This window comes from Pelophylax lessonae, assembly GCF_965119305.1.
Source record: "Pelophylax lessonae genome assembly, chromosome: 1".
In the NCBI taxonomy this organism is placed as follows: Eukaryota; Metazoa; Chordata; class Amphibia; order Anura; family Ranidae; genus Pelophylax; species Pelophylax lessonae.
This window is the reverse complement of record NC_138768.1, coordinates 321,098,853-321,126,229: the sequence shown is the minus strand read 5'-3', so window position 1 is coordinate 321,126,229 and position 27,377 is coordinate 321,098,853. Positions and strand designations below refer to the sequence as shown.

General features: G+C 44.3%; 1 protein-coding gene across 2 annotated transcripts in view; it reads right to left on the bottom strand.

Annotated features, from left to right (window-relative positions):
• Positions 1-3,703: 3,703 nt before the first annotated feature.
• Positions 3,704-27,377, bottom strand: part of CCNB1IP1 (cyclin B1 interacting protein 1) — a 58,959-nt gene continuing 35,285 nt past the window's right edge. The window contains exons 2-4 of one of the 2 annotated variants that reach the window (XM_082259880.1): positions 13,659-13,968; positions 6,020-6,341; positions 3,704-3,960 (exon numbers count right to left, since the gene is read on the bottom strand). In XM_082259880.1, the coding sequence (XP_082116006.1) occupies positions 3,776-3,960; positions 6,020-6,341; positions 13,659-13,955 (804 nt within the window). In that variant the 5' untranslated portion in view covers positions 13,956-13,968 and the 3' untranslated portion in view covers positions 3,704-3,775. The remainder of the gene's footprint in view (positions 3,961-6,019; positions 6,342-13,658; positions 13,969-27,377) is intronic. The other variant, XM_082259881.1, reaches the window with a different exon arrangement.

Below are 27,377 nucleotides of genomic sequence, written 5' to 3'. Positions count from 1 at the left end.
CATTCTATACTTAGCTGTTCTGTGCTGGTTTTGCATAGAAGAGCCCTAATCCTCCTCTTCTGGGATCCCCTGCCGACATTCTGGGCTCAACCCCCTATCGAGTGCCCCCATAGCAAGCCTTTTGCTATAGGGGCACTTGTGCGGCTCACTCCCAAGTCCCGCTTTGTGTGTCCATGAGATACACAGAGCGAGGCTCGACCCCGCCCCTGTTCTCTCATCACTGGCTCTCATTGGCTGTAGGGATCCTGCCTTAAAGTGATATTCAAGAAAAGCTCCAGTCATATTTGTGTTTATTATATGTCAGCAGCTGCATCAACTGTAGCTGCTGACTTTAAATAAACAGACACTCACCTGTCCCAGGATTCAGTGATGTGCTCACCAGAGCCGTTCTTTCCATCGGTCTTCTGTCTTTGGCGCCGGCTTTGTGATTCGCAACTGTAAGCGCCGGGCTGTGACAGCTTGTGGCTTCACAGCCGGGTGCCCACTGGGCATGTGAGAATTGCACTGTGTATGGTTAATAGTTCCATAGTCTTCTGAGACCTGTGACGTGTCCCAGAAGACTGCTGGTAGGAAGAACTTTCAGGTACCAGCTCCCCACCCATCCCTAAAAAAGTACAATTTTAAAAGGAGGGAGGGGGGGGGGGAGGCTTTAAAGCAGAATGTCCCCTTTTGGGTGAAGATCCGCTTTAAAAAATGTTTTTTGGGCAAAAGCAGCTCAATCACAGCTGTGGAGGAGGAGGAGGGCTAACGTGGCTATGGCTCTGTGTCCCTCTTGTGCTGCCTGTGTGTGCTGCAGTGGGAACACCTGCTCATACCACTTTATTTTCAAACAGGAGTGTGCACATACAGGAGACTCCTGCAGGACTCCATAGATCCCAACAGGCAAAGGGGGCAATAACATCACAGGGGTCTGGTAATGTTTCCAGGGGAGATGTTGAAAGGGAAGTTCAGAGGAGAAAAAAATAAAAAGATGGCAAATTCCTGTAAGCTGTAATTAGCATTTCTTTTATCAAAAAATTAATTAAAAATAATTTTAAGCTGGAGTGTACCTAGTCTTAATTTAGTGTTGCCAGCTAGGCCATAGCCATCATGAACTTTTGTTTACGTTGTCTGGGCTAGTTAGGTTTTCCCTAAGCTCAAGGAGAAATATTGTGAATTTTGGATATATGTATATGGTGAACAGCATTGGTTTAGGTTTTTATTGAATTGATAGCTCCCATTTTTCTATTTCCAATATTTTTATTCAGAATTTCAAATATACAGACAATGTCGTAGATAACTCCTATTTTTAATGTAAAAAAAAAAAAAAAAAAAAATATATATATATATATATATATATATATATATATATATACACAGGGCTTTTTTTTTTTTTTTTGAAAAAAAGGTGCAGGAACTCAACCACGCCTTTCTCACTTGCAGGAAGATCATCCAGGGGGTGTGTCAGCATTCGCACTGCACCCCAGGCATCGGCATCTCCTTTGCCCCCATACTGCACTTGGAAAACACAGGAAGCAAGACCTCTGTACTTCCAAGTAATAAAGATGAGCAGGGAGCAGAGGGCCTGAGCCAAAGGTGGTGGAACTAAGTTCCACCAAGTTCCAGCTGAAAAAAAGCCCTGTACAGTATGTGTGTGTATATATATATATATATATATATATATATATAATATGGTTTTATTAGGAAATCGTAATACGTGTTACCATAAAAGTCCTTTACTTTGTTTATGGTTAGGGTTACTGCAAATTTCTTTTAAGCTGGGAAGTTTGTACCAAACATATTGTAAACCCTATATGAACCTGCCCCTCCAGAATGTTAAATTGTATGTTAATGAATCTCACTGCTCCAGTTTTACATTACCTGCTATGCCACAGAATTGATACTCTCCCCTATTGGGGCATCACATACGCTGAAGCTTTTGTGAATAGTGGTATATATTTTATTCTTACATACCTTAAATTTACATAAGTTTTGAATTTCCTTTGATCCATTTACTAAGCATGCATTGCTTTTTTCCCAAGGCTTGTTTACTGCCCTGTACTTGATATACTAGGTTAGCGTGGCTGCAGCCCATGTTTCTGCAGACCACCTATGTAAATTAACAAAAGCTGAATTGTGAATTCTGTCAAACAGGTGTGAAAGCAACAAGGCACCCTTTCTCACCACAAAACTTACAGGTTGTTATTTACCCTTGGCACAGATTTGTATTACAATACTCTTTGGCAGATCCACATAGTATTGTGCTGTGTTTTGCTGTGCATGATAGTGTGTTGCAGTAATAATCTGTGCTCTGTATGTGAAGACCTCTTTTCACTATAATAGTTGAAGGCTATCCTAGACCTACCTAAATTACAGCTTAGGCTGGGTTCACACTTATGCATCCAATTCGCATGACAAGAGACTGTGACCGCCTCTAAATGGAGCCGTCTAAGGCAGCTCCAGGGAAGCAGCAGCCTGCACTTGGAAAGGGTCCTGTGTGTCTTTGGCTCCATTTTAGGTCCAAATTCAAGCACAAATTGGAACCTGATTCGCGCCTGAAATGGAGAACAGGGATGCACCAGACCCCCTGCTGCGAGCCTGTGGCCGCAGCTAGTGTGAACCTGGCCTTAGGGATGTACTGGACTTCATCCTAAGCCTCTGATAATTTTGTAGAACTTTCAACTAAGATCATGAAAATGACTAAACAGTTTAGGGCAACCTACCACTTGCACTATCTTTTGGGTCCTATGCTGAGCAGCTGCCTTTCTTTACACCCACTAAGCATGGACGCCATTCACAGAAGGCCTTCTATTTTTATTCACTGAACACAGGAGCAGCTGTGCATGGCACCAGATCAGCTTCTATCTTTCATTTTCAAAGCTTAAGGCCCCTTTCACACCTGGCCACCACCACCACCTGGCTCACCAGGCAGATGGCGCGCTGTGTGCGGAGACAGAGCTGTCAGGTCCCTGCTGTTCTCTATGGGAGAATCAGATGAGAACGGACTGTTCTCATCCGATCCGCTGGACGGATGGAAAATAGGGTTTCCATCCGTCCAGATTTGATGGATCGGATCGGATGTTAGCGGACATGTCTCCGCTGACATCCGATGCCCCATAGAGATGCATGGGGCATCCGTTCAGATCCGCCAAAAAAAGGACAGGCGGATCTGAATGGTCCGCATGTGTGAAAGGGGCCTAACTGAACAAACTGAAGATAGGAGCTAATTGATTGCCATGCACAGCTGCTCCAGTTTTGATAAATTCCCCCCAAAGGGTTCTCTGATTAGATTAGGTGGATCGTAACATCACCGCCCCAATCGGAAAATGCCTTATATTCACTGAAAAAGAGAGCGACCCCCTGTGTTCACTATGCAGGAAGGCCACTCTGCACAGGGCCTGGAAGACTGCAATGACCACTGTAGTTGCACCGACTACTACAGTGCTTCCCCACTTCCACAGCAGTCCCACAGGTATGGAATATGTATACTTACATTGGTCCAAGTTGAACCAATGTAACTATGCAATAAAATCAATACCTGGAATTTAGCTTTAAAGTAACAATATAGATCTAATTTTGATTGGAACTTGCCAAAACTGTAAAAAGAAAAAAAAAAACAGATGTGTGTGGAATGCAAAATTGGGTGACAATTGCTACCAAATCTATGGATTCATCTCTACAATGTATTCATTGTTTAATAGTACTTTATTTAATTGCACTCAATTTAAACATCCTCTCTGAATGAGAAAACGACTAAACTCATTTGTAATATACAGTATTGCTCTGTTCTAGTATGTTACATCCTCATAACTTTGAAAGCCCTGGATGAAGTCATGTTTTGTGGGTCTGCTCTATTTCCAGGAGAGCCAAAAGCAGTGTTTCCAGAATCATCAAAAGGGGAAGTACAGAAGAAGGTCTGAGGTCGATAATCAGCATCACATGATCTTAACGGAGGTGTTCTAGCAGCTGGAAACTTGTTTCCTAAAGGGGAAACAATGCACAAAATTAATACCATAGATTTGTAGATCTACTGTACTGTACGTCTCATTAAAAGAAACATGTCAAGCTAGAAATATGAAAGTTGTTGTTGCTCTTTTGTTTTTAAAGTGCGTATTCCAGGGCTGTAATCTTTGTTTTATTACTTAGCGATCACTGATTCGGAAAATGTTTGTGCTAATTAGGTGTCTGATACCCGATTAGAACTGGCTTGTTTCATGTCAGAAACTCTCCACAGTGCAATAAAGATAAGGATCTTCTCAGAGATTCAGACCACAGTTTATCACACCACATGTACAGTATATCAGTGGTGTGGTCAACATGGGAAATATAGAGGGTCTCAAATATGCAGAGGGCAGCACAACTGAATATGTATTTAAATTACCGGTACATTGTTAGCATAATATTAAAATAAAATAAAATCAGGCTAACATGATTAAAATTATTATGATGGGAAAAATTTCACAGGTATAGATTGCTTAAATTCAGAATGGCTTTACAATTGCTTATGGGTTTGACACTCACACAGTAAATGCACATCATTTACATCACCCAAAGTAGTTGTTGACAAAGACATTCATGTGTGTGTGTGGGGGGGGGGGGGGGGGGGGATATTTGTTTCTTATTTCTAAGGGACTTTTGTTTTGTTTTTTCATGGGAGGATCTGAATCTGGGAAGTGGAGACTTGATCTATCAGCAACAGATCATTTCTAAGGGCTGAATTACAGATTCAGCGGTCATTGTCGCCCCTCGGAAAAGCGATCTATAGTGGATAACTTTTCAGAAGTCATTTCACAGGGGGCCTAAAGTGTATTTTCACTTTTGAAGCCAAATTGATATATATAAAAATTGCAGCCTACCTTTTATAAAATGCTCTATTTTGTACCGTCCAGCAAGGAAAAAGCCTAGTTTGTCTTTGTTTATGAAGGGGCTGGTCAGCGGTGTTTGTCAATAATAAACCTGTCTGTACTGTGCAGGCAGATCTCCATTATCAATTTTAATTAGATTTAAACACTGTCCTAACAAAGGGTTAAAGGTGTTGCATTGTGTGTTACTGAGGACAGACTTGGGACAGGCTCACTTTAATGCAGTCAGCCATGACAACTCCTCCTGAGAAACGTCTAAAGTTATACCAAGCACAAAGTGGGGTTTTCTAAAATGTGACTGCAAAAGTGGAAATTCAATTTAGACAACCATATACATCTGCCGATATGCAATTTGAAAGAAAAAAAATCTTTCTGCAAAAAGCGCTTTCGTTTTTGGTAGTCCTCATGGTCCAAATGAAAAAAATATGGATATTATGTCGTGTCGGGGAGATTCTCAGTTAAGAAACAGAAAAAAGCACTCTGTTCCCATTATGCATGTCTCATGTATTAATCATGATAACACAATGATGGAAGTGGGCACAGACAGCAATTGCATAGAAAAACCCAAAAGCTTTCTTTCCCTTTATCGTAATACTACATCAGATCAGAATTCATGTCCAAAAACTGGACCTCAAAGCCGGATTCTCCTTACACCCACAATCTCTGCTTACAGAGGCCCTTGAACTAGAAGATAACCTTTTTTTTAGATTTCTAGGATTAGAAGAAAGCTGACAAGGTGTCAGGTAGATTGTCTCTTTGACCAAGGAAAAGGGTTCAGTTGGCCAGAAAGGTGGGCACAATATACATGATTCACTGCTTCAACATTTGAAAATGTAAAGGAAACCTGTATTTGGAGAAACATTTGGCTGTCATTACAGATTTCCTTTTAAAAATTCTAGTCACATGGCTGTTTCTAGCTTCAATACTTTTTGAGTTACTGACATACTGCAACGACCTATAATAATATATTACATTAGGTGAACACATAGTCAAAATACTTGATCTACTTACTTGTAATGTTGATCAACTAATTGATCAACATTACAATCAGATGACTTGTGTTTTCAGAAACAAAAATTTGGCAACACACAAATTTCTCTGAGAACAAATTTCATTTAAGACCTACAAGCAGTTCCATGAGGATAATTCACTTTATGTCTGATTGCATCTCTAGTTACCCATAAACAGGTCCGGTTGAGCTCGTTCTCCATTTGAAGATGCCTCTCTGTTAGCTGCAGCCATATTGCGGAGCCTCAATCCATCGTACATTCCCTGGAGCTTATTATACTGCCTATTGCGCTCCATCAGCTTTTCTGAGAGTTCGGTGTATTTTCTTTTATATTCTTCCAAGATTTTTTTTAAAGAGTTTACTTCACCTTTCATGGCAGCCATCTCCGCATCTTTACTTTGTATTTGATGAGTATACAGTTTTTCTACCTGCTTCAGATGTCCTTCTGCTTTGCTGTAGCTATATTCCTGGTATAACCGCTCCTGGTATACCTAAATGTAGATTAAGGAACAACAAAGAACAGACATAATTTGTATTGTTATGAACTAGTTATTTAGGGCTAAAAATAATCCACACTTATATTCAGACCAACTCAGTGTAGATCTGATCTGGCGCTCTCCTCTTCCCCCTAAACTTTGGGCTGTGGGTGTTATCAAGTATAATGCAGGGCTATTAACCTTGCATTGTACATGGAGGAGGTAGGCATCCAACTGTGGCCAGGGGGTGCTTTAGAGATGAGGCTTCAAAGGAGCCTACAGATGCAAGGAATGAGATAACTGTTATCCCTTTACAGCTAGACTTAACAAGCAGTTAATATATTAAAGAAGAAAAAGTGGAACTGGACACCACTTAGAGATTACCTCCAAAAAAAAGAAAATACCTTTATTCACATTCATAATCGTACACTATATTACCAAAAGTATTGGGATGCCTGCCTTTACACACACAAACTTTAATGGCATCCTAGTCTTTGTCCATTTGTCCATAGGGTTCAATATTTGGCTCACTCTTTGCAGCTATAACAGATTCAACTCTTCTGGGAAGGCTGGCCACAAGGTTTAAGAGTGTGTCTATGGGAATGTTTGGCCATTCTTCCAGAAGCGCATTTGTGAGGTCAGGCACTGATGTTGGACAAGAAGACCTGGCTTGCAGTCTCTTCGCTCTAATTCATCACAAAGGTGTTCTTTCGGGTTGAGATCAGGACTCTGTGCAGGCCAGTCCAGTTCCTCAACCTCAAACTCGCTCATCCATGTCTTTATAGACCTTGTTTCAGCACTGGTGCGCAGTCATGTTGGGGCCATCCCCAAACTGTTCCCACAAAGCTGGGAGCATGAAATTGTCCAAAATGTCTTGGTATGCTGATGTATTAATAGTTCCCTTTACTGGAAATAAGGGACCAAGCCCAACCCCTGAAAAACAACTCCCCCCCCACCCTAATCCCCCCTCCACCGAATTGTTTGGACCAGTGAAAAAAGCAAGGTCCATAAAGACATGTATGATCAAGTTTAGGGTGTAGGAACTTAACTGGCCTGCACAGAGTTCTGACCTCAACCCGAAAGAACATCTTTGGGATGAATTTGAGTGGAGACTGCGAGCCAGGCCTTCTCTCCACATCAGCGCCTGATCTCACAAATGCGCTTCTGGAAGAATGGTCAAATATTCCTATAGACAAACTCCTAAACCTTGTGGACAGCCTTCTCAGAAGAGTTGAAGCTGTTATAGCTGCAAAGGGTGGGCCAACTCAATATTGAATCCTATGGACTAAGACTGGGATGCCATTAAAGTTCATGTGCGTGTAAAGGCAGGAGTCACAATACTTTTTACAATATAGTATATATAGTTTTTTTTTGGTACACCCTTCACATTTTTGCAAATATTTTGTTATATCTTTTCATGTGACAACATTGAAGAAATTACACTTTGCTACAATGTAATGAAGTAAGTGTACAGCTTTTATAACAGTGTAAATTTGCTGTCCCCTCAAAATATCTCAACACACAGCCATTAATGTCTAAACCACTGGCAACAAAAGTGAGTACATCCCTAAGTGGAAATGTCCAAATTGGGCCCAAAGTGTCAATATTTTGTGTGGCCACCATTATTTTCCAGCACTGCCTTAACCCTTTTGGACATGGAGTTCACCAGAGCGTCACAGGTTGCCACTGGAGTCCTCTTCCACTCCTCCATGACGACATCATGGAGCTGGTGGATGTTAGAGACCTAGCGCTCCTCCACCTTCTGTTCGGGGATGCCCCACAGATGCTTAATAGGGTTTAGGTCTGGAAACATGCTTGGCCAGTCCATCCCCTTTACCCTCTGCTTCTTTAGCAAGGCAGTGGTTGTCTTGGAGGTGTGTTTGGGGTTGTTATCCTGTTGGAATACTGCCCTGCGGCACAAACTCTGAAGGGAGGGGCTCATGCTCTGATTCAGTATGTCACAGTACATGTTGGCATTCATGGTTCCCTCAATGAACTGTAGCTTTCCAGTGCCGGCAGCACTCATGCAGCCCCAAACCATGACACTCCCACCACCATGCTTGACTGTAGGCAAGACACACTTGTCTTTGTACTACTCACCTGGTTTCCGCCACACACACTTGACATCATCTGAACCAAATAAGTTGATCTTTGTCTCATCAGACCACAGGACATGGTTCCAGTAATCCATGTCCTTAGTCTGCTTGTCTTCAGCAAACTGTTTGCAGGCTTTCTTGTGCATCATCTTTAGAGGAGGCTTCCTTCTGGGAAGACAGCCATGCAGACCAATTTGATGCAGTGTGCGGCATATGGTCTAAGCACTGGCAGGCTGACCCTACATCCCTTCAGCCTCTGTAGCAATGCTGGCAGCACTCATATGTCTATTTCCCAAAGACAACTTCTGGGTATGACGCTGAGCACGAGCACTCAACTTCTTCGATCGACCATGGCAAGGCCTGTTCTGAGTGGAACCTGTCCTGTTAAACTGCTGCATGGTCTTGACCACCGTGTTGCAGCTCAGTTTCAGGGTCTTGGCAAACTTCTTATAGCCTAGGCCATCTTTATGTAGAGCAACAATTCTTTTTATCAGATCCTCAGAGAGTTCTTTGCCATGAGGTGCTATGTTGAACTTCCAGTGACCAGTATGAGAGAATGAGAGCGATAACACCAAATTTAACACGCCTGCTCCCCATTCACATCTGAGACCTTGTAGCACTAACGAGTCACATGACACCGGGGAGGGAAAATGGCTAATTGGGCCCAATTTAGACATTTTCACTTAGGAGTTTACTCACTATTGTTGCCAGCGGTTTAGACATTAATGGCTGTGTGTTGAGTTATTTTGAGGGGACAGCAAATACAAGCTGTACACTCACTACTTTACATTGTAGCAAAGTGTAATTTCTTCAGTGTTGTCACATGAAAAGATATAATAAATATTTACAAAAAATTATAAGCGATTGTTAAAGTGAATCTGTCACCCAAATAAAACAATAAAAAAAATATGCCTGGAAAGAAGAAACAGAATACTGAGCTCTACTGTGGCTCATAATGCTGAAGTCCATTCCATTGTTGTGAAATGATCCCCAGAAGTTTGCTAGGAACCCAACAGCTCCAGGAGGATTGATTACCTGCAGCTCTCACTGGTTACTCCTGCTGAATTTTACATCATTGCAACAGAGAGGAGCTTGGGCATCCTCTGAACTCATCTCTTGCTAAACATTAATATCCAATGAGCACACATAATTAAAGGGTTGGGATGCTGGTGAAGCCAGTTCACCTATATGGACACATGCCCACATTTAACCAATATGGGCACAGTGTGTGTAGGCCCTTAGGGCTGGTTTACACTTGTAAAGCAATATGCAGTGGATCACGTTCCATAGGACAGTGCAGAGGCAGTGGACAGGTATTCAGGAGGCAACATTGCTGCCTTCTAATTGGCTGTTTTTTTTTTCCCCTGAAAGCTGTACAGGTTATATGAAGGGGAATAAACCACCACAACTGCAAGCCTAGCATTTAGCTTCTATTTCCAGCGCGGCACCGGTCACTTGAATATGTCTTACTGTGGTACTTCCTGCCAAATGTGTTGGGGGGTGGGATCATTTCCGCTGCGCCATGAAGCAAAGTATTGTGGCCATGGTTGGTGTACACTCTACGTCTTGATGCTATTGCAGCTTACAGGGGCAGTTGGGGGGGCTAAAACTGTCTACTTTTAATTGCCCCTATTCAGTTTGAATGAGTCCTTAATGAGTCTCAATGCATGAGAAAATGCACCAATGTATTATTCTATATGCAGACAACTGGGAGCAGATCCTTATAAATGAAAGGCTGTAAATATTAAAATAACTTAACAACCTGTTAACAATTGGTGAAAGATGAAATTAAAACCATGCTCACTTTAAAAAGTATCAAGAAACAACTTAGGATAAGCTTAAGATAGTATATGGGAATGTCCATACATAACCACCAAGTGCTCCAAATAGTGCAACAAGGTGATGCAGAGATCTTCTCAAGTGATTCCACACAGCAAAAAGTGGGTTGTGCTATCTTCCACCACCATCAAATACATTTCCTAACTACCAGACACAGACATTTAGGATTCATATTGGATCACTGGGAGGAGTTTCTCTCATAGAAAAAGATGTTCCCCGGTAGCACTCCAAACCAGTAAGATGATATCATCAGAGTGGTGTACCATATGGTTAGGGAAAAGACAAAAGACCCTTCATTGTGTAGTATTTTAAAGCATTTATTGGTTGCGCACTAGTAAAAACACTTAGGAATGTTGCAGATCAAAGTAGGCTTGTTAACATGGCAGGGACGCCGATTTGCATTCCACCTGCATTCCAAGATGCCGGAAGTGTAACGTAGATCCCACCCACCACATTTCGTCAGCAACGTCTGACGTCATCAGGGGTCACATGACGTTGGGGTTGTGACCCCTGATGACGTCAGAAGCGAAATGCGTTGGAAGGGATCTACGTGGTTTTAATTATGTCTTTCACCATATATCAGGCTTGCTATGGCTTACAACCAGCTGTTCTACATTTGTTATTTGTATAATTTTTTATAATGTTATCAACAGTGATTTGTAAATTTCACAGATTAATTATTTCTTGTACACATTATGTGTTAATTGACATTAAACATATTGTTGGGTTTTATCCAGAGTGCGCAGGTAGAGGGTATCTACTCTATTTTCTGTTAACAATTGTCTGTTTTACTGCATGAAATTTACTGAATCAGGTTAAAGTTGGTGTGTTCTCAATGCATCTCTGCCATGAAAAATTTTACGTTTGACATTTAAGGCCTGTACACACGATAAGAAAATTGTAAGTAAAATTTCGTCTGATGAACGATCTGCCGATTTTCAGATCATTAGTATAGTGCTTTCGACAGTTGATTACAAATTTTCATACGACAAAAACTGGATGTGCAGGCTATAGAATTTTTATCATACGTGAACACAATGTCCGATTTTTGTTTTATTAGTCCAGTTTTCGTCCAAAAAAAAATCGCAAGAGCAAGACTACGCATGCTCGGAAACTAAAGAACACATACAAAACAATTCAACACATGACATCACTTCTGAAGTTGAATTCTGTCATACGAGAATTTTCATATGAAAGTAACCTCTTCACTTTCCATATGAGACTAGCGTGCAACATAAAAGGAACGAAAATTTGTCCGATAATCTGAGCGTGAGTACGAGGCTTAACACCTAACAGGGAGCATTACAGCATCTTTACATTTATTTTCGATGCGTCTACATTGAGTGTTCACACACTAAAATGTAACTGGCCCTTTTTTATGAGCACACCACCACATATAATGCATTGGGTTATATTCACATGGCAGTTTAGCTGTGGATAGTTTGTTGCTTTCAGAGGCGACTGAATGCTGCTTCTGGACACAGTAACTCTTTCAGCTACCCCTACAAACTGGCGTGTCCAAACCGGCTGTGTCCAGGGTCGGTATCTACATGTAATCACTTAAATGAGTGGTTACATGCAAACAAGCAGCAGGACCTGCGATTGATTTCTACACAGTACAAATCTGACAGCTGTCCATAGTGTGTGCAAGCAGCAATTACAACCACCAAGCAAGAATCTACTGATAGTTGACGGCGACCGCCCTAGCGACACACAAACTGCTGTTTGAATGCATTATAGGGTCAGGGGCATTTACTCTGTTAATTTTTGTTGGGAGTCTCTTAGAATGGCAACGCAGGTGGTTACATACGGTATATGCAAAGGTGTAAAGTTACTCTGAATGTTCCACACACAAAAAAAAACAACATGATTAGGATACATGAAAATATTCACTAAGCATATAGAATAACACAAATTACAAATCCACAGGTGCCTAAAAAGGACAGTGTTTAATTCTGTGATTGAATCAGTACATTCCTTATGAAAACCGTCAATAGTCTAATACACATGTGTCAAACAAAAGACCTGAGGGCCGAATCTGGCCCTCCAGTCCATTTCATGCGGCCCTCACACCTCTCCTGGAGCTGCAGTAGAGCTCCAGTCCTCCTTTGGGCCTCCTCCAGACCCAGCACTTTCTGCTTCCCAGCTCTGCCACAAGCTTCTTCCCAGCAGCAACACAAGGTAAGGGGGTGCACTTTGATGTAAGGGAGGGTGGGGGTAGACACTTAACATCTTATGTAAGGGGTTTGGGATACTCTGGACATCTAGTATTACAGATGCAACCTGCCCTTTGAGGGCAATCATAATGCTGATGCGGCCCTTGATGAAGTTGAGTTTGACACCCCTGGTCTAATACGAGATTGTAATGGAAGGCCTATTAACTTTTTACCTCTGAACTCCAAATAATATTCAGTGAAATGGCTACTATAATAACTATTATGTATCCAAACACACAGAAAGTGTATTGGTAACATTTAGGGCCCTCACAAGGGCAGACCCCATCAAACCCTCCAGTCTCCTCTATGGAGACACCCACCGACATCCAATCTGATCCGGTCTGCTAAAAACAGACAGATGGAGATCCATTCCCCATACGTCTGGTGGATTGGATCGGATGGCAGTCGGGTGTAAATTGACAGGTGGTGCATTTACATTCGGCTGCCCATAAAGAAGAGAGGGCTGTCTCTGTGTCGGTTCTGCAAAAGCAGAGTAGACATGGATGAGCCATCTACCTGCTCAGCAGGGTTCAGTGGACAGATTTCCGGCTGAGTAGGCAGACTCCAACAGAGCCCGTCCCCTGTGTATCGGGCCCTATTTGCTAATTCCCTTAGTGTCCATTCACGCTAGTCCGACTGGTCAGCCTGACAAGTCACGCACCGTCGCGTCCCATAGTGTAGTGCAGGAGCGGTTCTAATAGGAGCGACACAAGTCGCTTCGACTTAGAAAAAGGGTCCTGTACTACTTCGGGGCGACCTGGAGGCGACTTGCATAGACATTAATTTTATGAAGTCCGTGCAAGTCGTGCCGAAGTCGCGGTGCACGCGACTTCACAGGTCGCCCCGAAAGTCGAGCAGCTTCAGTGTGAACCGGCACTTCTCTAAAATTGTTACATTGAATCTCTTGTTATCAAGTGGTATAAATTACCTACTGTATGCTTTTCAGTTTTATCTAGTGGCGATAATGCATTATTTTACTACTGCCTGCCTATATAACAGAACATTCACGCAGAAGAGAAACACAAGCTAGTTTTTTTACAAAATTTGCACAGAACTAATGTACTGTATATGCAGATTAATTTAATGGCTTTGATCTATGGTTTGTCCACATTTCCCCCCCAAAAATGTATGTACTGATTTGTGAACTTGAGCATTCTTCTCTGCAGCTATCCTTTTCTTACCTGGTAGGTCCAGAAAGCTAAAGCACGAGAACAAATATCTAGGACAATCTCAGGACGTAAGCCAGACAGCATCATGGCCTTGTGTTCCTCAGAAGGGCTCAGCTCAGTACGAACAATATCCAGCTTACTGGAGAGTGTGCTATTACAGGCTGGACAAACCGCAGGAGATCGGCTGAATTCTCCACTTCCATGCTGGTCACAGAATATATGTGAACAAGCTGTGACCCAGGCTCGACCAGATAACTTTACCCTGCATTTAGGGAAGTTACAAAGCAAGAGGTCACCACACACTGACATCACTACGGTCAATCTGGAAGACAAAATATTTCTCATTAGCTCAAACTAACAATTTACTGGTCTGGATCCATCACTATCTTTCACATCGTATAAATCCAGACCTTCAAACTTTCTGCCTGCATCTATTCAACAAGTTAATAAATGGTTAATTATCTAGAGGGGCAATATTGTATTGAAAAAAAGCACTATAATATAAAATTTTACAAATATAAAATATTATGAGTAGTCTGGTGGAAGGGTCCCTCTAAAACAAGCCTATCTGAGAAACATATGGGGGATGCCACTGCCAATCTCCTTCAAAATATGCTAGTTATCTCACTAGTAAAGTGAAAGGGACAAAGTTTAAAATAGAACTAAAGGCAAAATTACAAAGCTTATGAGCTGGCTATTTATGGCAAAAAAGATATGTAATGAATCAATCTTCTGTACCAAAATAAACTTATCTGCCTGCTCACAGGTAGACACTTACATCACTGGCATAGTCCCTGTGTATTGGTATAACGGACAGAGAAGGCACCCAGAAGAAGCTGGAGTGAGAATGCCAGCACCGGCTAGGGAACCCTCAGGGACACTGGACCATTGGAGAGGGCAAGTATTGAGACTTTAGTTCAGTTTTTAATCACCCCTATGATCTGCAAAAAAATTGAGCTTAAAAAGGAACTGCAGCCAAAGTAGCCTAATCCAAAAAACAAAACATGAGTATGCAGAGCAATCATTATTCATCATAATATGTAAATAGTAGTAAATGCCAGCTTACTCTTTCTGTGTCCAGATCCTTTTTTTATATCGCTCTCTCTGGTGTTAAGAGCGGCCATTTCTATTGAGGGCAAATGAAGCCCAAGCCACAGTCTTACTGTAAAAATGTGGACTGCTTCGCCTCCCCGGCCCTTCGTCACTCCCCACAGCCCTGCTCCACTCTTCCCACCCCCTCCCCTGCCAGCAAACTGGCATGAGGAAGTACCAGTGTTGCCAACCCCCCGGCATAAAATATACTGGCAGAATGCCAAAATTTACGGACGGCACCAATTTTATTACTGGCACTGCAAAAATGTACATAAAATAGCAGTTTTCAGTGCTAAACCGTGCAAATATGAATGATTAAACTATAAACATGTAGATATAGTGCTATTAGCAATGTGTTTAAGTTAAACAAAAGTCATAAACCATATTTCTCCATTCACATGAAGGTCAGATTAATATAACCCAGCCAGCACAGAGTTCCCCCATATATCAGAGTGTGCAGGATTCCCCCTTACAGTGTAACTCTGACATAAAGAGGAATGCTGCAGATCTTGATTTAAGGGGGACTCTGATGTAAGCGGGTGCTCTGGTGACCAGAAACCACCTTATATCAGAGTCCATTGCATTCTCCTTTACATCAGAGTTCCCACTTACATCAGGGTCTGCAGCATTGTCCTTTACATCAGAGCTCCCTTTTACATCAGGGTCCACAGAGTTCCCCCTTGCACTGTAAGGGGAGAATCCTGCAGACTCTGATGTAGAAAAGAATAGCAGGAACTCTGATGTGGGGGGGAGGAGGAATCTGGTGACCAGAGACCCCCTTCCGCAGATTAATTACACTAAGGTAAGGGGGGAGGGATTCCCTGCTATGAGGGGGAAACCTTTATATTAGTTCCCCCTTACATTATTATATTCACCCAGCCCTTACATCAGTGACCCCCCGTTAGACTGGCCTGGCGGCGCTGTCACTTACCTGAGGGTGGTCAGAGGCTGCGGACATCATACAGGAGGTGGTTAGAGGCTGTGGACATGATACCAGAGGTGGTCAGAGGATGCGGACATGGTACAGGAGGTGGTCAGAGGATGTGCGGACATGGTACAGGAGGTATTCAGAGGCTGCAGACACCCCCCATTCCCCCCCCAACAGTAGTGTCCTACTCTGCCCCCCTTCACCCTCCACATCAGTGTCCACCTCTGCCACCCTTTACATCACCCTCCCACAGCAGAGTCCTCCTCTGCCCACTTTCATATACCCTCTACAGCCGTGTCCTTCTCTGCCCCCACTTCAGCCCCCACAGCACTGTCCTTCTCTGCCCCCACAGCACTGTCCTTCTCTTCCCCCTGCCTTTAGCCCCCCACAGCACAGTGTCCTTCTCTGCCCCACTTCAGCCCCCACAGCTCTGTCCTTCTCTGCGCCAGCAAGACAGTGTCACTGTCTTTTAAAAATGGCGCCAACCGTCGCCAGTTCGTCACTGTGCATGCGCCCGTCCAGCCAGAAATAGGCAAGCTTTTCCGAGCCCGACAGGCTTCAGAACGGTGCATGGCAGTTGCGTGGCGGCCGTTCGGCCATCTTTTTTATGGGCGCCGCTGCCCGTAACAGGCATTTACGGGCAGCCTGAAAATGGGCTAAAATTCACGGGCTGCCTGTAAATCTACGGGCAGTTGGCAGCACTGGGAAGTACAGAAAGAAAGGTATTTAATTCCACCAAATTACATTTTTTATTCTCAATGATTGCACAGCAAGGGGTGAAGGTTTAATTATATGAAAGAAGAAAAAAAAAATGACTGAAGGACTACTTTAACCACTTGCCACCTGTATAACTTAACTGGTGGCACCAATGCGCCGGATCACGTATCGAGTACGTAATCGGACACCTTCGGGGCACACATGCACGCCACTGGCAAAGTGCTCCCATTGTGATTATACACAGCGGGAGCTATTCTGCGGGTACGGCAGACTTGATGTCCGCCGACACCCACCGATCATCCAGCACAGAAGCAAAACTGCAATCTGCCTATGTAAACAAGGCAGATCACCGTTCTGTCAGTAGGGAAAGCATGGATCTTGTGTTCCTGCGAAGCAGGGACATGAATCCATGCCCTCCCCTAGTAAAAACACCTCCCAGAGTACACAAACACACTAGCTAGGCACACAGTTAACCCTTTGAACGCCCCTGATGTTTAACCCCTTCTCAGCCAGTGTCATTAGTACAGTGACAGTGCATATTTTTATCACTGATCACTGTATTAGGCTCGGTTCACACTGATGCGATGCGGGAAGGCTGCGAATTCGCAGCCTGTTCCCGCATCGCACACGCACCCCCGGCAGTTCACACTGCCATATGCGATCCGCTGGGGGTGTCAATGTAATCTTAACGACACCCCCAGTTTGATCGCATATCGCAGTGCGATCGTGCAGTTCGCACAGGATCGGATCGCACAAGTGTGAACCGCTGTGCGATCCGATCCTGATGCGGCAGCAGAAATGCCTCCTGTGCGTGTTTGCTGCGGGTGCGATGCGAATTTAGCCATACAAACTGTATGGCTAAACTCGCACCGCACAGCTGATCGCATGTCATGTCGGAGCAGTGCGCTCCGACATGACTGCGAACCCCGCACACGCAGTAGTGTGAACCGGGGCTCAGTGTCATTGGTTCCCAAAAAGTGTCAATTAGTGTCCACCACAATATCATAGTCCCGCTATAAGTCGCTGATCACTGCCATTACTACTAAAAATAAATAAATAAAAATATGAAGACACTATCATTTTTGGCAAACCAATCAATATACGCTTATTGGGATTTTTTTTTTACCAAAAATATGTAGCAGAATACATATTGGCCTAAATTTATGAAGAAAATTCATTTTTTACATTTTTTTATTGAATGTGTTTAAAAACACTTGCCGACCGCCGCAAGTATATATACTGCGGCGGTCAGCCCCGTGCAGGCAAAGTGACGTACCGGTACGTCACTAGCCTGTGAGCCAATAGGGGGCGAGCGCTCGCCGCCGGAGGCGTGCTCCCGCCCACGCTCGTTCACGGACACCTCCATGCAAGCGACCGGCGGACCCGATGTCCGCCGGTCACTCGCGATCGTCAGTTACGGAGGGAGAAAGGCAGGCGCCTGTTATTCTTCCCTGTGTAACAGCACAGATCATACGGTCCAGCCACATCCCTGCACAGTTAGAAACACGCCCCTAGGGACACACTTAACCCCTCCCTCTCCAACAAAGTTACCCCCTTCACTGCCAGTGTCATTTTTACAGTAACAGTGCATATGTATAGCACCGATTACTGTAGTAATGTCACTGGTACCCCCAAAAGTGTCAAAAATGTCAGTCAAGGGTCCGATCTGTCCGCCGCAATGTTGCAGTCCCGCAAAAAAAAAAAATCGCAGATGGCCGCCATTACTCATTAAAAAAAAAATTTAAAAAAATGACAAAAATCTTTCCCGTAGTTAGTAAACGCAATAACTTTTGCGCAAATCAATCAAAATACGCTTATTGCGATTTTTTTTACCAAACATATGTAGCAGAAAACAAATTTTGATTTTTACTTTTTTTTTTTGGGAATTTCATATAAAAAAATGTGAAAAATATTGTTATTTTTTCAAAATTTACGCTCTTTTTTTGTTTATAGCACATGATCAAAAAAATCGCACAGGTGATCAAATACCACCAAAAGAAAGCTCTGTTTGTGGGAAAAGGACGTCAAATTCGTTTAGGTACAGCGTCGCACGACCCCGCAATTGTCCGTTAAAGTCACGCAGTGCCGAATCGCAAAATAGGGTCTGGTCAGGAAGGGAGTAAAATCTTCTGGGGCTTAAGTGGTTAAGTCCTGGTTCACACTGATGCGATGCGTGAATCTACTGCGGGTTCCCGCATCGCATTCCCAGCACAGGCATTTCACACTGCCATATGCGAATCGCTGGAGGGTGTCAATACAAAGTTAACGACACCCCCAGATCAATTCACATATCGCAGTGCGATCTGACATTCGGACATGAATCAGATAGCAGAGGTGTGAACCACCATGCGATCCGATTCTGCTGCGGACCCAAAAAAGGGTCCTGTGCGTGTTCTGTCCGAATCCGATGCAAATTCAGCCATACAATCTGTATGGCTGAATTTGCATCGCACAGACATCGCATGTGATTTTGAGAGCAGTGCGCTCCGAATCACATGTGATGTCTGCCATTGCAGATGTGTGAACCGAGCCTTATAGCAGAAAGTAAAAAATATTGTTTTCTTTTCAAAATTGTGTGCCTTTTTTTGTTTATGGTGCAAAAAATAAAATTAGTAGAGGTGATCAAATACCACCAAAAGAAAGCTCTATTTGTGAGAAAAAAAAGGACATACGGTAAATTTTATTTGGGTACAACGTTGCAAGACCGCACAATTGTCAGTTAAAATAACGCAATGCCATATTGCAAAAAATGGCCTTGTCATGAAGGGGGGGGGGGGGAATCTTCTGGAGGTCAGGTGGTTAAAGCAAAACCTGGAGGTCGTTAACCTTTGCGAAAACCAATCAGTATATGCTTATTGGGATTTTTTGTTATACCAAAAACATGTAGCAGAATACTTACTGGCCTAAACTGATAAAGAAATTTGATTTTTTACACTTTTTTTAATTGGGTTTGCTTTAGGCTGCATTCAGATGTCAGCGTTTGGATCGCGGGCAGAACCGCCGCGGTTCCGCCCGCGATCCGGAGATTATTGCAAATCGCGGAACGCCTAGCGTTGCCCGTTGATTTGCAATAGCCCCCCAAACGCCGAGCGATGTTGCCGCGATTTCCGTCTGCCGAATCGCGGCAACATCGCGCAAACAAAATCGCGGGACGCAATACGCTCCAAAGAAGCTCTTGTACTTCTTTGGAGCGTATTGCGTCCCGCGATTTTGTTTGCGCGATGTTGCCGTGATTCGGCAGGCGGAAATCGCTCGCGTTTGGGGGGCTATTGCAAATCAACGGGCAACGCTAGGCGTCCCGCGATTTGCAATAAATCTCCGGATCGCGGGAGGAACCGCGGCGGTTCTGCCCGCGATCCATACGCTCACATGTGAACGGAGCCTTATAGCATAAAGTAAAAAAGATTGTTTTTTTCAAACTTGAAGGTTTTTTTTTTTTTGTTTATAGCGCAAAAAAAAAAAACGCAGAGGTGATCAAATACCACCAAAAGAAAGCTCTGTGGGAAAAAAAACTGACATAAATTTTGTTTGGGTACACTTTCGCATGACTGCGCAATTAAAGTAACGCAGTGCTGTATTGCAAAAAATGGCTTGGTCATGAAGGGGGGGGGGGGGTAAACCTTCCAGGGCTGAAGAGGTTAAATTATAATCCTAAATATTTTTTTGCACAACTTCTCTGTGCAGTCACATGATCTCCCTCTGCTCTCTTTTCTCGATCTAAGAAAAGCGGTGGGAGGGGCGGAGATTCCCCACTGATGTCAGCCAGCTGAGGGAGGTCATGTGACCGCACAGAGGAGCTGTGCAAAAAGGTATTTAGGATTAGAATTAAAAAAAAAAACTGACATATGTACTGGATCCTGCTAAAACAGAAAGGATACAAGTAATTGCGTTATGTTTTACATCAGAAAAGAGAAAGGAGGAAAGGGAAGGGGTGGAGAGCAGATTGGCTCTCACACACAGACTAGAAAATGACAGGCAGGAAGGGAGGGGGAGAGAGGAGAGACTGTGTATACACAGTGAAATGACGGAGGCACATGAACTTACCACAGTATCATGATCAGTAGCCATGATTACCGTGGTCAGCACACTAAGGGGGGGGGAAACAGGAACAGGCAGGATCAACCAGGTATTTTAGATCAAAGAAAGGGACAAATTACACTGCAACAGCACTATGCTAGCAATTATGCTTTAAAGAAACAGAAGCATTTTTATTTTTTCTTAGGGTTACAACCACTTAGTTCCAAAACCTGGACTGTTCCAGCAGGGAATTCTGTTATACAACCTGAAGTCTCTGTTAAATTGTACCTGAGGAAAACCTACTGAGATTGATTTGCTAAAACTAGTGCACACAGAATCTGGCGCAGCTGTGCATAGTACGGGTCCTTTCACACGGTCCGCCCCTGCAGGCGGATCTGTGCTGCTCAGCAGGGGATTGTAAACACAGATCCCCGCTGAGCAGGAAGGTGACATCTCCCTCTCCGCTCTGTGTGCGGAGAGGGAGGTGTCAGAGCCCCATGCATCTCTATGGGGGAATCGGATGAGAGCGGACCGCCTGTCCACTATCATCCGATCCGAACCCCTGGACAGATGGGAAATAGGGTTTCCATCCGTCCGGATTTCACAGACAGGATCAGATGCAGATGGCAGCGGGTGTCAGCGGACATGTCTCCGCTGACATCTGCTGCCCCATAGGGATGCATGGGGGATCCGATCAGATCCACCTAAAAAACTGACAGGCGGATCTGATTGGATCGCTAGTGTGAAAGGACCCTAACCAATCAGCTTCCAGGTTTAATTGGCAAAGCTTCATTGAACAACATGAAGTTTGAGAAGCTGATTGGTTACTATGCACAGCTGCACCAGTTTTAGTAAATTCCTCCATTATGTAAATTTTGGAGCGTGTGGAACTATTAGACCTTCCGTCATGTCTTTATGGCTGTCTGTGTCTCCATGAGGCAGCAGGTTTAACCTTTGTCATTGTTTTGGTGACTGTTATCACTGAGGGCTGGTTCACATTTGTGCGAGTGCGGCGATTGCATGTAATTCGGAGCGCACTGCTCCTTCATTACATGCGATCGGATGTGCGGATGCGAGTTCAGCCATACACATTGTATGGCTGAATTCGCACTGTATCCGCACCAAACACGCACATGACGCTTTTTTCCAGCCGCATCAGAATCGGATCGCCCAGAGGTTCACACTTGTGCGATCAGATCCTGTGCGAACTGTCAGATCGCACTGCGATATGCAATCAAACTGGGGGTGTCGTTAACATTTAATTGACACCCCCTGCGTATCGCATATGGCAGTGTGAACTGCCAGAGGTGCGTTTGCGATGTGGGAACAGGCTGCGAATTTGCAGCCTTCCCGCATCGCACAAGTGTGAACCGGGACTGAGAGCGAAAGGGAGGGGAAATCCCAAAAGAGGAGTTGCACCCAAAAGGGGAAGCTCCACTTGTTTGCGCCCCCCACTGCCATAGGGAGTACTCCCACTTCCTGGCAAGATTGCTGCACAACAGTCGCAGCGATCTACAAATTTTCCAGCCCCTCCTCTTTCCCCCCGCTGCCTTCTGGGAAACACACAGGTCCCAGAAGACAGCGGAACCATTGAGATAGCGCTGCGTGACTCAAACTTGAGCATTAGTTAACAGTAAAGCTGCAAGACTTCACTTCCTGTTGCCCCTAGTGAAGATGTCGACTTCTGCACCCAAAGCCTATTGACGAATAGGCTAGGGGTGCCAACATCGTGGGATACCTGGACAGGTAAGTGTCCTTATATTAAAAGTCAGCAGCTGCAGTATTTGTATCTGCTGACTTCATTTTTTTTTTACAGGCTGGAACTCCTCTAAAAGTTGTTCTCTAGAAAACAGTAAAGGGGAAATCATCCAATGTTTCCAGGACAACTGTCTATGAAGGGAATTCCCAACACTAAGGGGCAGTTCACACTGGTGCAATGCCAGACATCGCATGTGATTTGCACCGCATTGCTTTTCAGATCAAGGTCTGTGTGACGCAAATTCAAGCATACACACTGTATGGCTGAATTCGCATCACATTCAGACCAAACTCGTTCTCCCTACCAGAACCCATGCGATCAGATTCCTGTCCGAATTTACAATTCGCACTGCGATCTGCAAACCAATCTGGGGGGGGCGTCATTAACTTTGTATTGACACCCGCAGTGGTTTGCAAAGTGAACCGCCGGCGATTCAGGTGCGATGTGGATTTCCTGCATCGCACCGGTGTGAACCGGCCCTTAGAGAGATTTCCTCTAACTTCCTGTTGTGTTTATGGGACGGGAAGTGGACAGAATTTTTCTAAATGGTGCAGAGAAAACAAAAACAAAAATAAAATAAATAAAAATACCCTTTCCCCACTCAGTATACAAAATGATTAAAAAAAAAAAAAAAAAAAGTTCAGGGTTTATTCCTCCTATCTTTATATTATTGTTTTATAATTTGGCACTTTTTGTAATTTGCTTTGTTTTATCTTGTAAAAAAACACTGCCAATAAAAATTGCCAGTTCTCAAAAAAAAAAAAAAGTTCTGGCACTAAACACGTTAAAACCATAGCAAAATAACTGTTGCCTAGCAGTAACATTTACACTATGCAACACCGTAACGTTAATATGTTGCTGCTATTGCCCAGGCTTCTTAGTATACTATAAACCAGTAAGCAATGAGAGAGACTAACATAAACACAATGCCTACTATAACCTGCGTCCATACACACTGTTGCTATATGCGAACACCGACCTGACAACACTGACATTACTTCACTGATAGGAAGCTCCCGACACCGCGCCGCCCACAACTACGCACTTTCCATTCACAAAACTAGCCAATGGCAGATGGCGCTGTCCTCCTACGAGGAGGAAACGGAGCTTATGATTGGCTAAACGCTCTGTCCATCTACCTCAGTAACACGCTGTGGCGGAAGTGTGGGGGATTTCCGCGCCTCCTGGTTTGAGAAGCGCGGTCCTTCTTGTTGCTATTGGTGTTTATGTGGCAGTGGAAGGAAGATAATGTTTGCAGGCTCATTCATTTCGTATTACTTTTATGGCAATAAAATAAAGAATTCATTTTCAGCAATTTTATTATGTGTATGATAATACTTGACTTGTTCTATTTTACCCAGACTAATTGCTGGTGTTTTGTAAACTGTAGAAGAGGAAATAAAATGGCATGTTTCTATAACTCCTCACTAAAGTTCATATAATATACACCAAGGCAGCATGCACTTATACAGAGGGGAACCCGATAAGGTAAGGTGACCAGATTTTTAGAATAACATCTGGGAACATATTTCAATTTTTTTAAAGTTGGTAAATGCCACAGGACTGCATAATACACAGAGCGCTGGGCACATGACTACATAATACACAGAGCGCTGGGCACAGGACTGCATAATACACAGAGCGATGGGCACAGGACTACATAATACACAGAGCGCTGGGCACAGGACTGCATAATACACAGAGCGATGGGCACAGGACTGCATAATACACAGAGCGCTGGGCACAGGACTACATAATACACAGAGCGCTGGGCACAGGACTGCATAATACACAGAGCGATGGGCACAGGACTGCATAATACACAGAGCGCTGGGCACAGGACTACATAATACACAGAGCGCTGGGCACAGGACTGCATAATACACAGAGCGCTGGGCACAGGACTACATAATACACAGAGCTCTGGGCACAGGACTACATAATACACAGAGCGCTGGGCACAGGACTGCATAATACACAGAGCGCTAGGCACATGACTACATAATACACAGAGCGCTGGCTACAGGACTGCATAATACACAGAGCACTGGGCACAGGACTGCATAATATACGGAGCGCTAGGCACACAATTGCATAATGCACAGGGCTGCATACTACACAGAGCGCTGGGCACAGGACTACATACTATACAGAGCACTAGGTACAGGACTGCATAAAACACAGAGCGCTAGGCACAGGACTACATAATACACAGAGCACTGGGCACAGGACTGCATAATATACGGAGCGCTAGGCACACAATTGCATAATGCACAGGGCTGCATACTACACAGAGCGCTGGGCACAGGACTACATACTATACAGAGCACTAGGTACAGGACTGCATAAAACACAGAGCGCTAGGCACAGGACTACATAATATACAGAGCACTAGGTACAGGACAGCATAATACACAGAGCACTGGGCACAGGACTGCATAATATATGGAGCGCTAGGCACACAACTGCATAATGCACAGGGCTGCATACTACACAGAGTGCTGGGCACAGGACTACATAATATACAGAGCACTAGGTACAGGACTGCATAAAACACAGAGCGCTGGGCACAGGACTACATAATATACAAAGCACTAGGTACAGGACTGCATAAAACACAGAGCGCTTGGCACAGGACTGCATAATACACAGAGCACTATGCACAGGACTGCATAATACACAGAGAGCTAGGCACAGGACTGCATAATACACAGAGCGTTGGGTATAGGACTACATAATGCTCAGAGCGCTGGGCACAGGACTACATAATACACAAAGCACTGGGCAAAGGACTACATAATACACAGAGCACTGAGCACAGGACTACATAATACACAGAGCACTGGGTTCAGAGCTACATAATACACAGAGCGCTGGGGAAAAGACTACATAATACAGGCATAGAGTACAGGGTTCAGAGGTTTTCTAGGACACTTCTGTCCCCACATCCGGAGCTCACCTCTGCACCCTTCTCTCACAGATTATCTCTGCAGCCATCTTTTAGCCCTTACCCCACAACAGCTAAACTCTCTGTCTCTCAGCTCTGACCCCTGCTCCCCCACTGCCCTCATCTGTCTACAAACAGTCCTCCCATTACCCCCCCCCCCCCATCTACTCACCTTCTGATCTCAGCCCTCCAGTCAATTTTTGGCTCTGCCTCTCCTCCAATGAACAGCAGCAGGAGCGGCAGTGAGATCGTCCAGCAAGGGGCATCGGCACCTGAGCCACCAGGCTGTTTCTCAGCCAGCATTGGATGCCCTGTCTACATTAAGCCGACCCTGAATCCAGGGACAAAACCGGGGAAAGACTTGGTCCAGGGACAGTGTCCTCAATCCGGGGAATGTCTCCGGAAACCGAAGACGTCTGGTCACCCTACTATAGAGAAGATCAGAGGAAGTATTGTTAATATTATGAAACTGTTATCAGAGGTCCCCTGTCCTTCAAGGAGAAGTACAGCCAAAGCTTGTTTGCCTGGACTTCTGTAGATCACAGTAGTGCAGACTGTTCTACACTCCTGTAACCCGTGTTCAGGGGGTTGAAGCACGTCACAGAGCCGGTCCAGGATGGGGCAAGATTGCAACAATGAACATGTCCTTATTTAAGGTTAAAGCGTAAGTAAACCCATCGATTTAATAGTTTTAACCTCTTCATGCCCGCACTATAGCCAAAAGATGGTCCCGGTGTAACGTGAGAATTACCTACCCCGTGAGAATTACCTACCCCTCGTCACTTCCGGGCAGGAACAGCTGAGCAGCGCAGCAGTGCGCATGCTCACAGGGCCGGATACCTAAAGGGACAACAGAGGAGCAGACTAGTGCGCATGCGCACTAGTATGGAAATAGCACGGTGTACCGTGGAAAAAACCTACCCACGCGGCGGTTAAATAAAACAGCGGGGCTGCAATACGAATCATCTCCGCTCCTGTGCCTGTCACTTCCCTGCTCTCGGCAAGTAAATATAAAAGCGGCTGGCGTCTCCGAGATTTATGTTTACATACACCCGCCGCCGCTTTTATATTTACTTGCTGAGAGCAGGGAAGTGACAGGCACAGGAGCGGAGATGATTCGTATTGCAGCCCCGCTGTTTTAATGTAACCGCTGCATTACATACAGTGCCGTGAACCGGAAGTGACGAGGGGTAGGTTTTTCTCACGGGTAGGTAATTCTCACGGAACACCAGCCCCTTTCCACGTGATCAGCTGTCAGCCAATGACAACTGATCACGTGATGTAAACAGAGCCTGTAATCAGCTTTTTTTCCCTCACGCTCACAGCGTGAGGAGAAAAAAAAAGCCGATCACCAGCTGCTGTCAAAGGTACATGGGTCCCGAAGAGGGAGAGCCACTGCAGCCTCATCTGTGCCCACCAGGGCCATCTACTAGTGCCCACCTATCAATGCCCACCAGTGCCACCTATCAGTGTGTATCAGTGCTGCCAATCAGTGCCTCATCATCAGTGCTGCCTATCAGTTTCACCTACCATTGCCCATAAGTGCCACCTATCAGTGCCCATGAGTGTCACCTATAAGTGCCATCTATTAGTGTCCTTCAGTGCTTCCCATCAGTGCCCATCAGTGCAGCCTATCAGTGCCCATCAGCACACATCAATGAATGTGAAAAATTACCTGTTTGCAAAATTTTATTAAAAAAAACTATGAAAACGTTTTTTTTTTTTTTTTTTTTAATTTTGGTCTTTTTTTGTTTGTTCAGCAAAAAATAAAAACTCCATTAGTGATTACATACCACCAAAAGAAAGCTCTATTGTTGCATGACCGCGCAATTGTCATTCAAAGTGTGACAGCGTTAAAAGCTGAAAATTGGCCCAGACAGTAAGGGGGTTTAAGTGCCCAGTAGGCCCAGTAGGCAAGTGGTTAAAACCAGTTACATTCTGGTGCTATCTGTCACATTGTTTGTGCTCTCATGCAAACTGTCAAAACATCCAATGACTGGTGTCATCATAACTGATCACATGTGCAGCATCATGGCAGTTGAAGGTCAAACAGAGGCCAAGATGGCAGGTTCCTTGGCTGAAAACGATAAGGGGGTTTACTTCCACTTTAAGAAAAAAGAGTGGGAAAAATGCACTGGACCACAGAGGGGGAAAAATACATAAATACGAACTAGCATACTTCAACTATTTGCATGCAGAAAAGCATCCAGAAACTAATCCGGACTGTGTTTATATGGTGTGAATTGGCCCTCAGCGAGCCTGAGCTGGCCG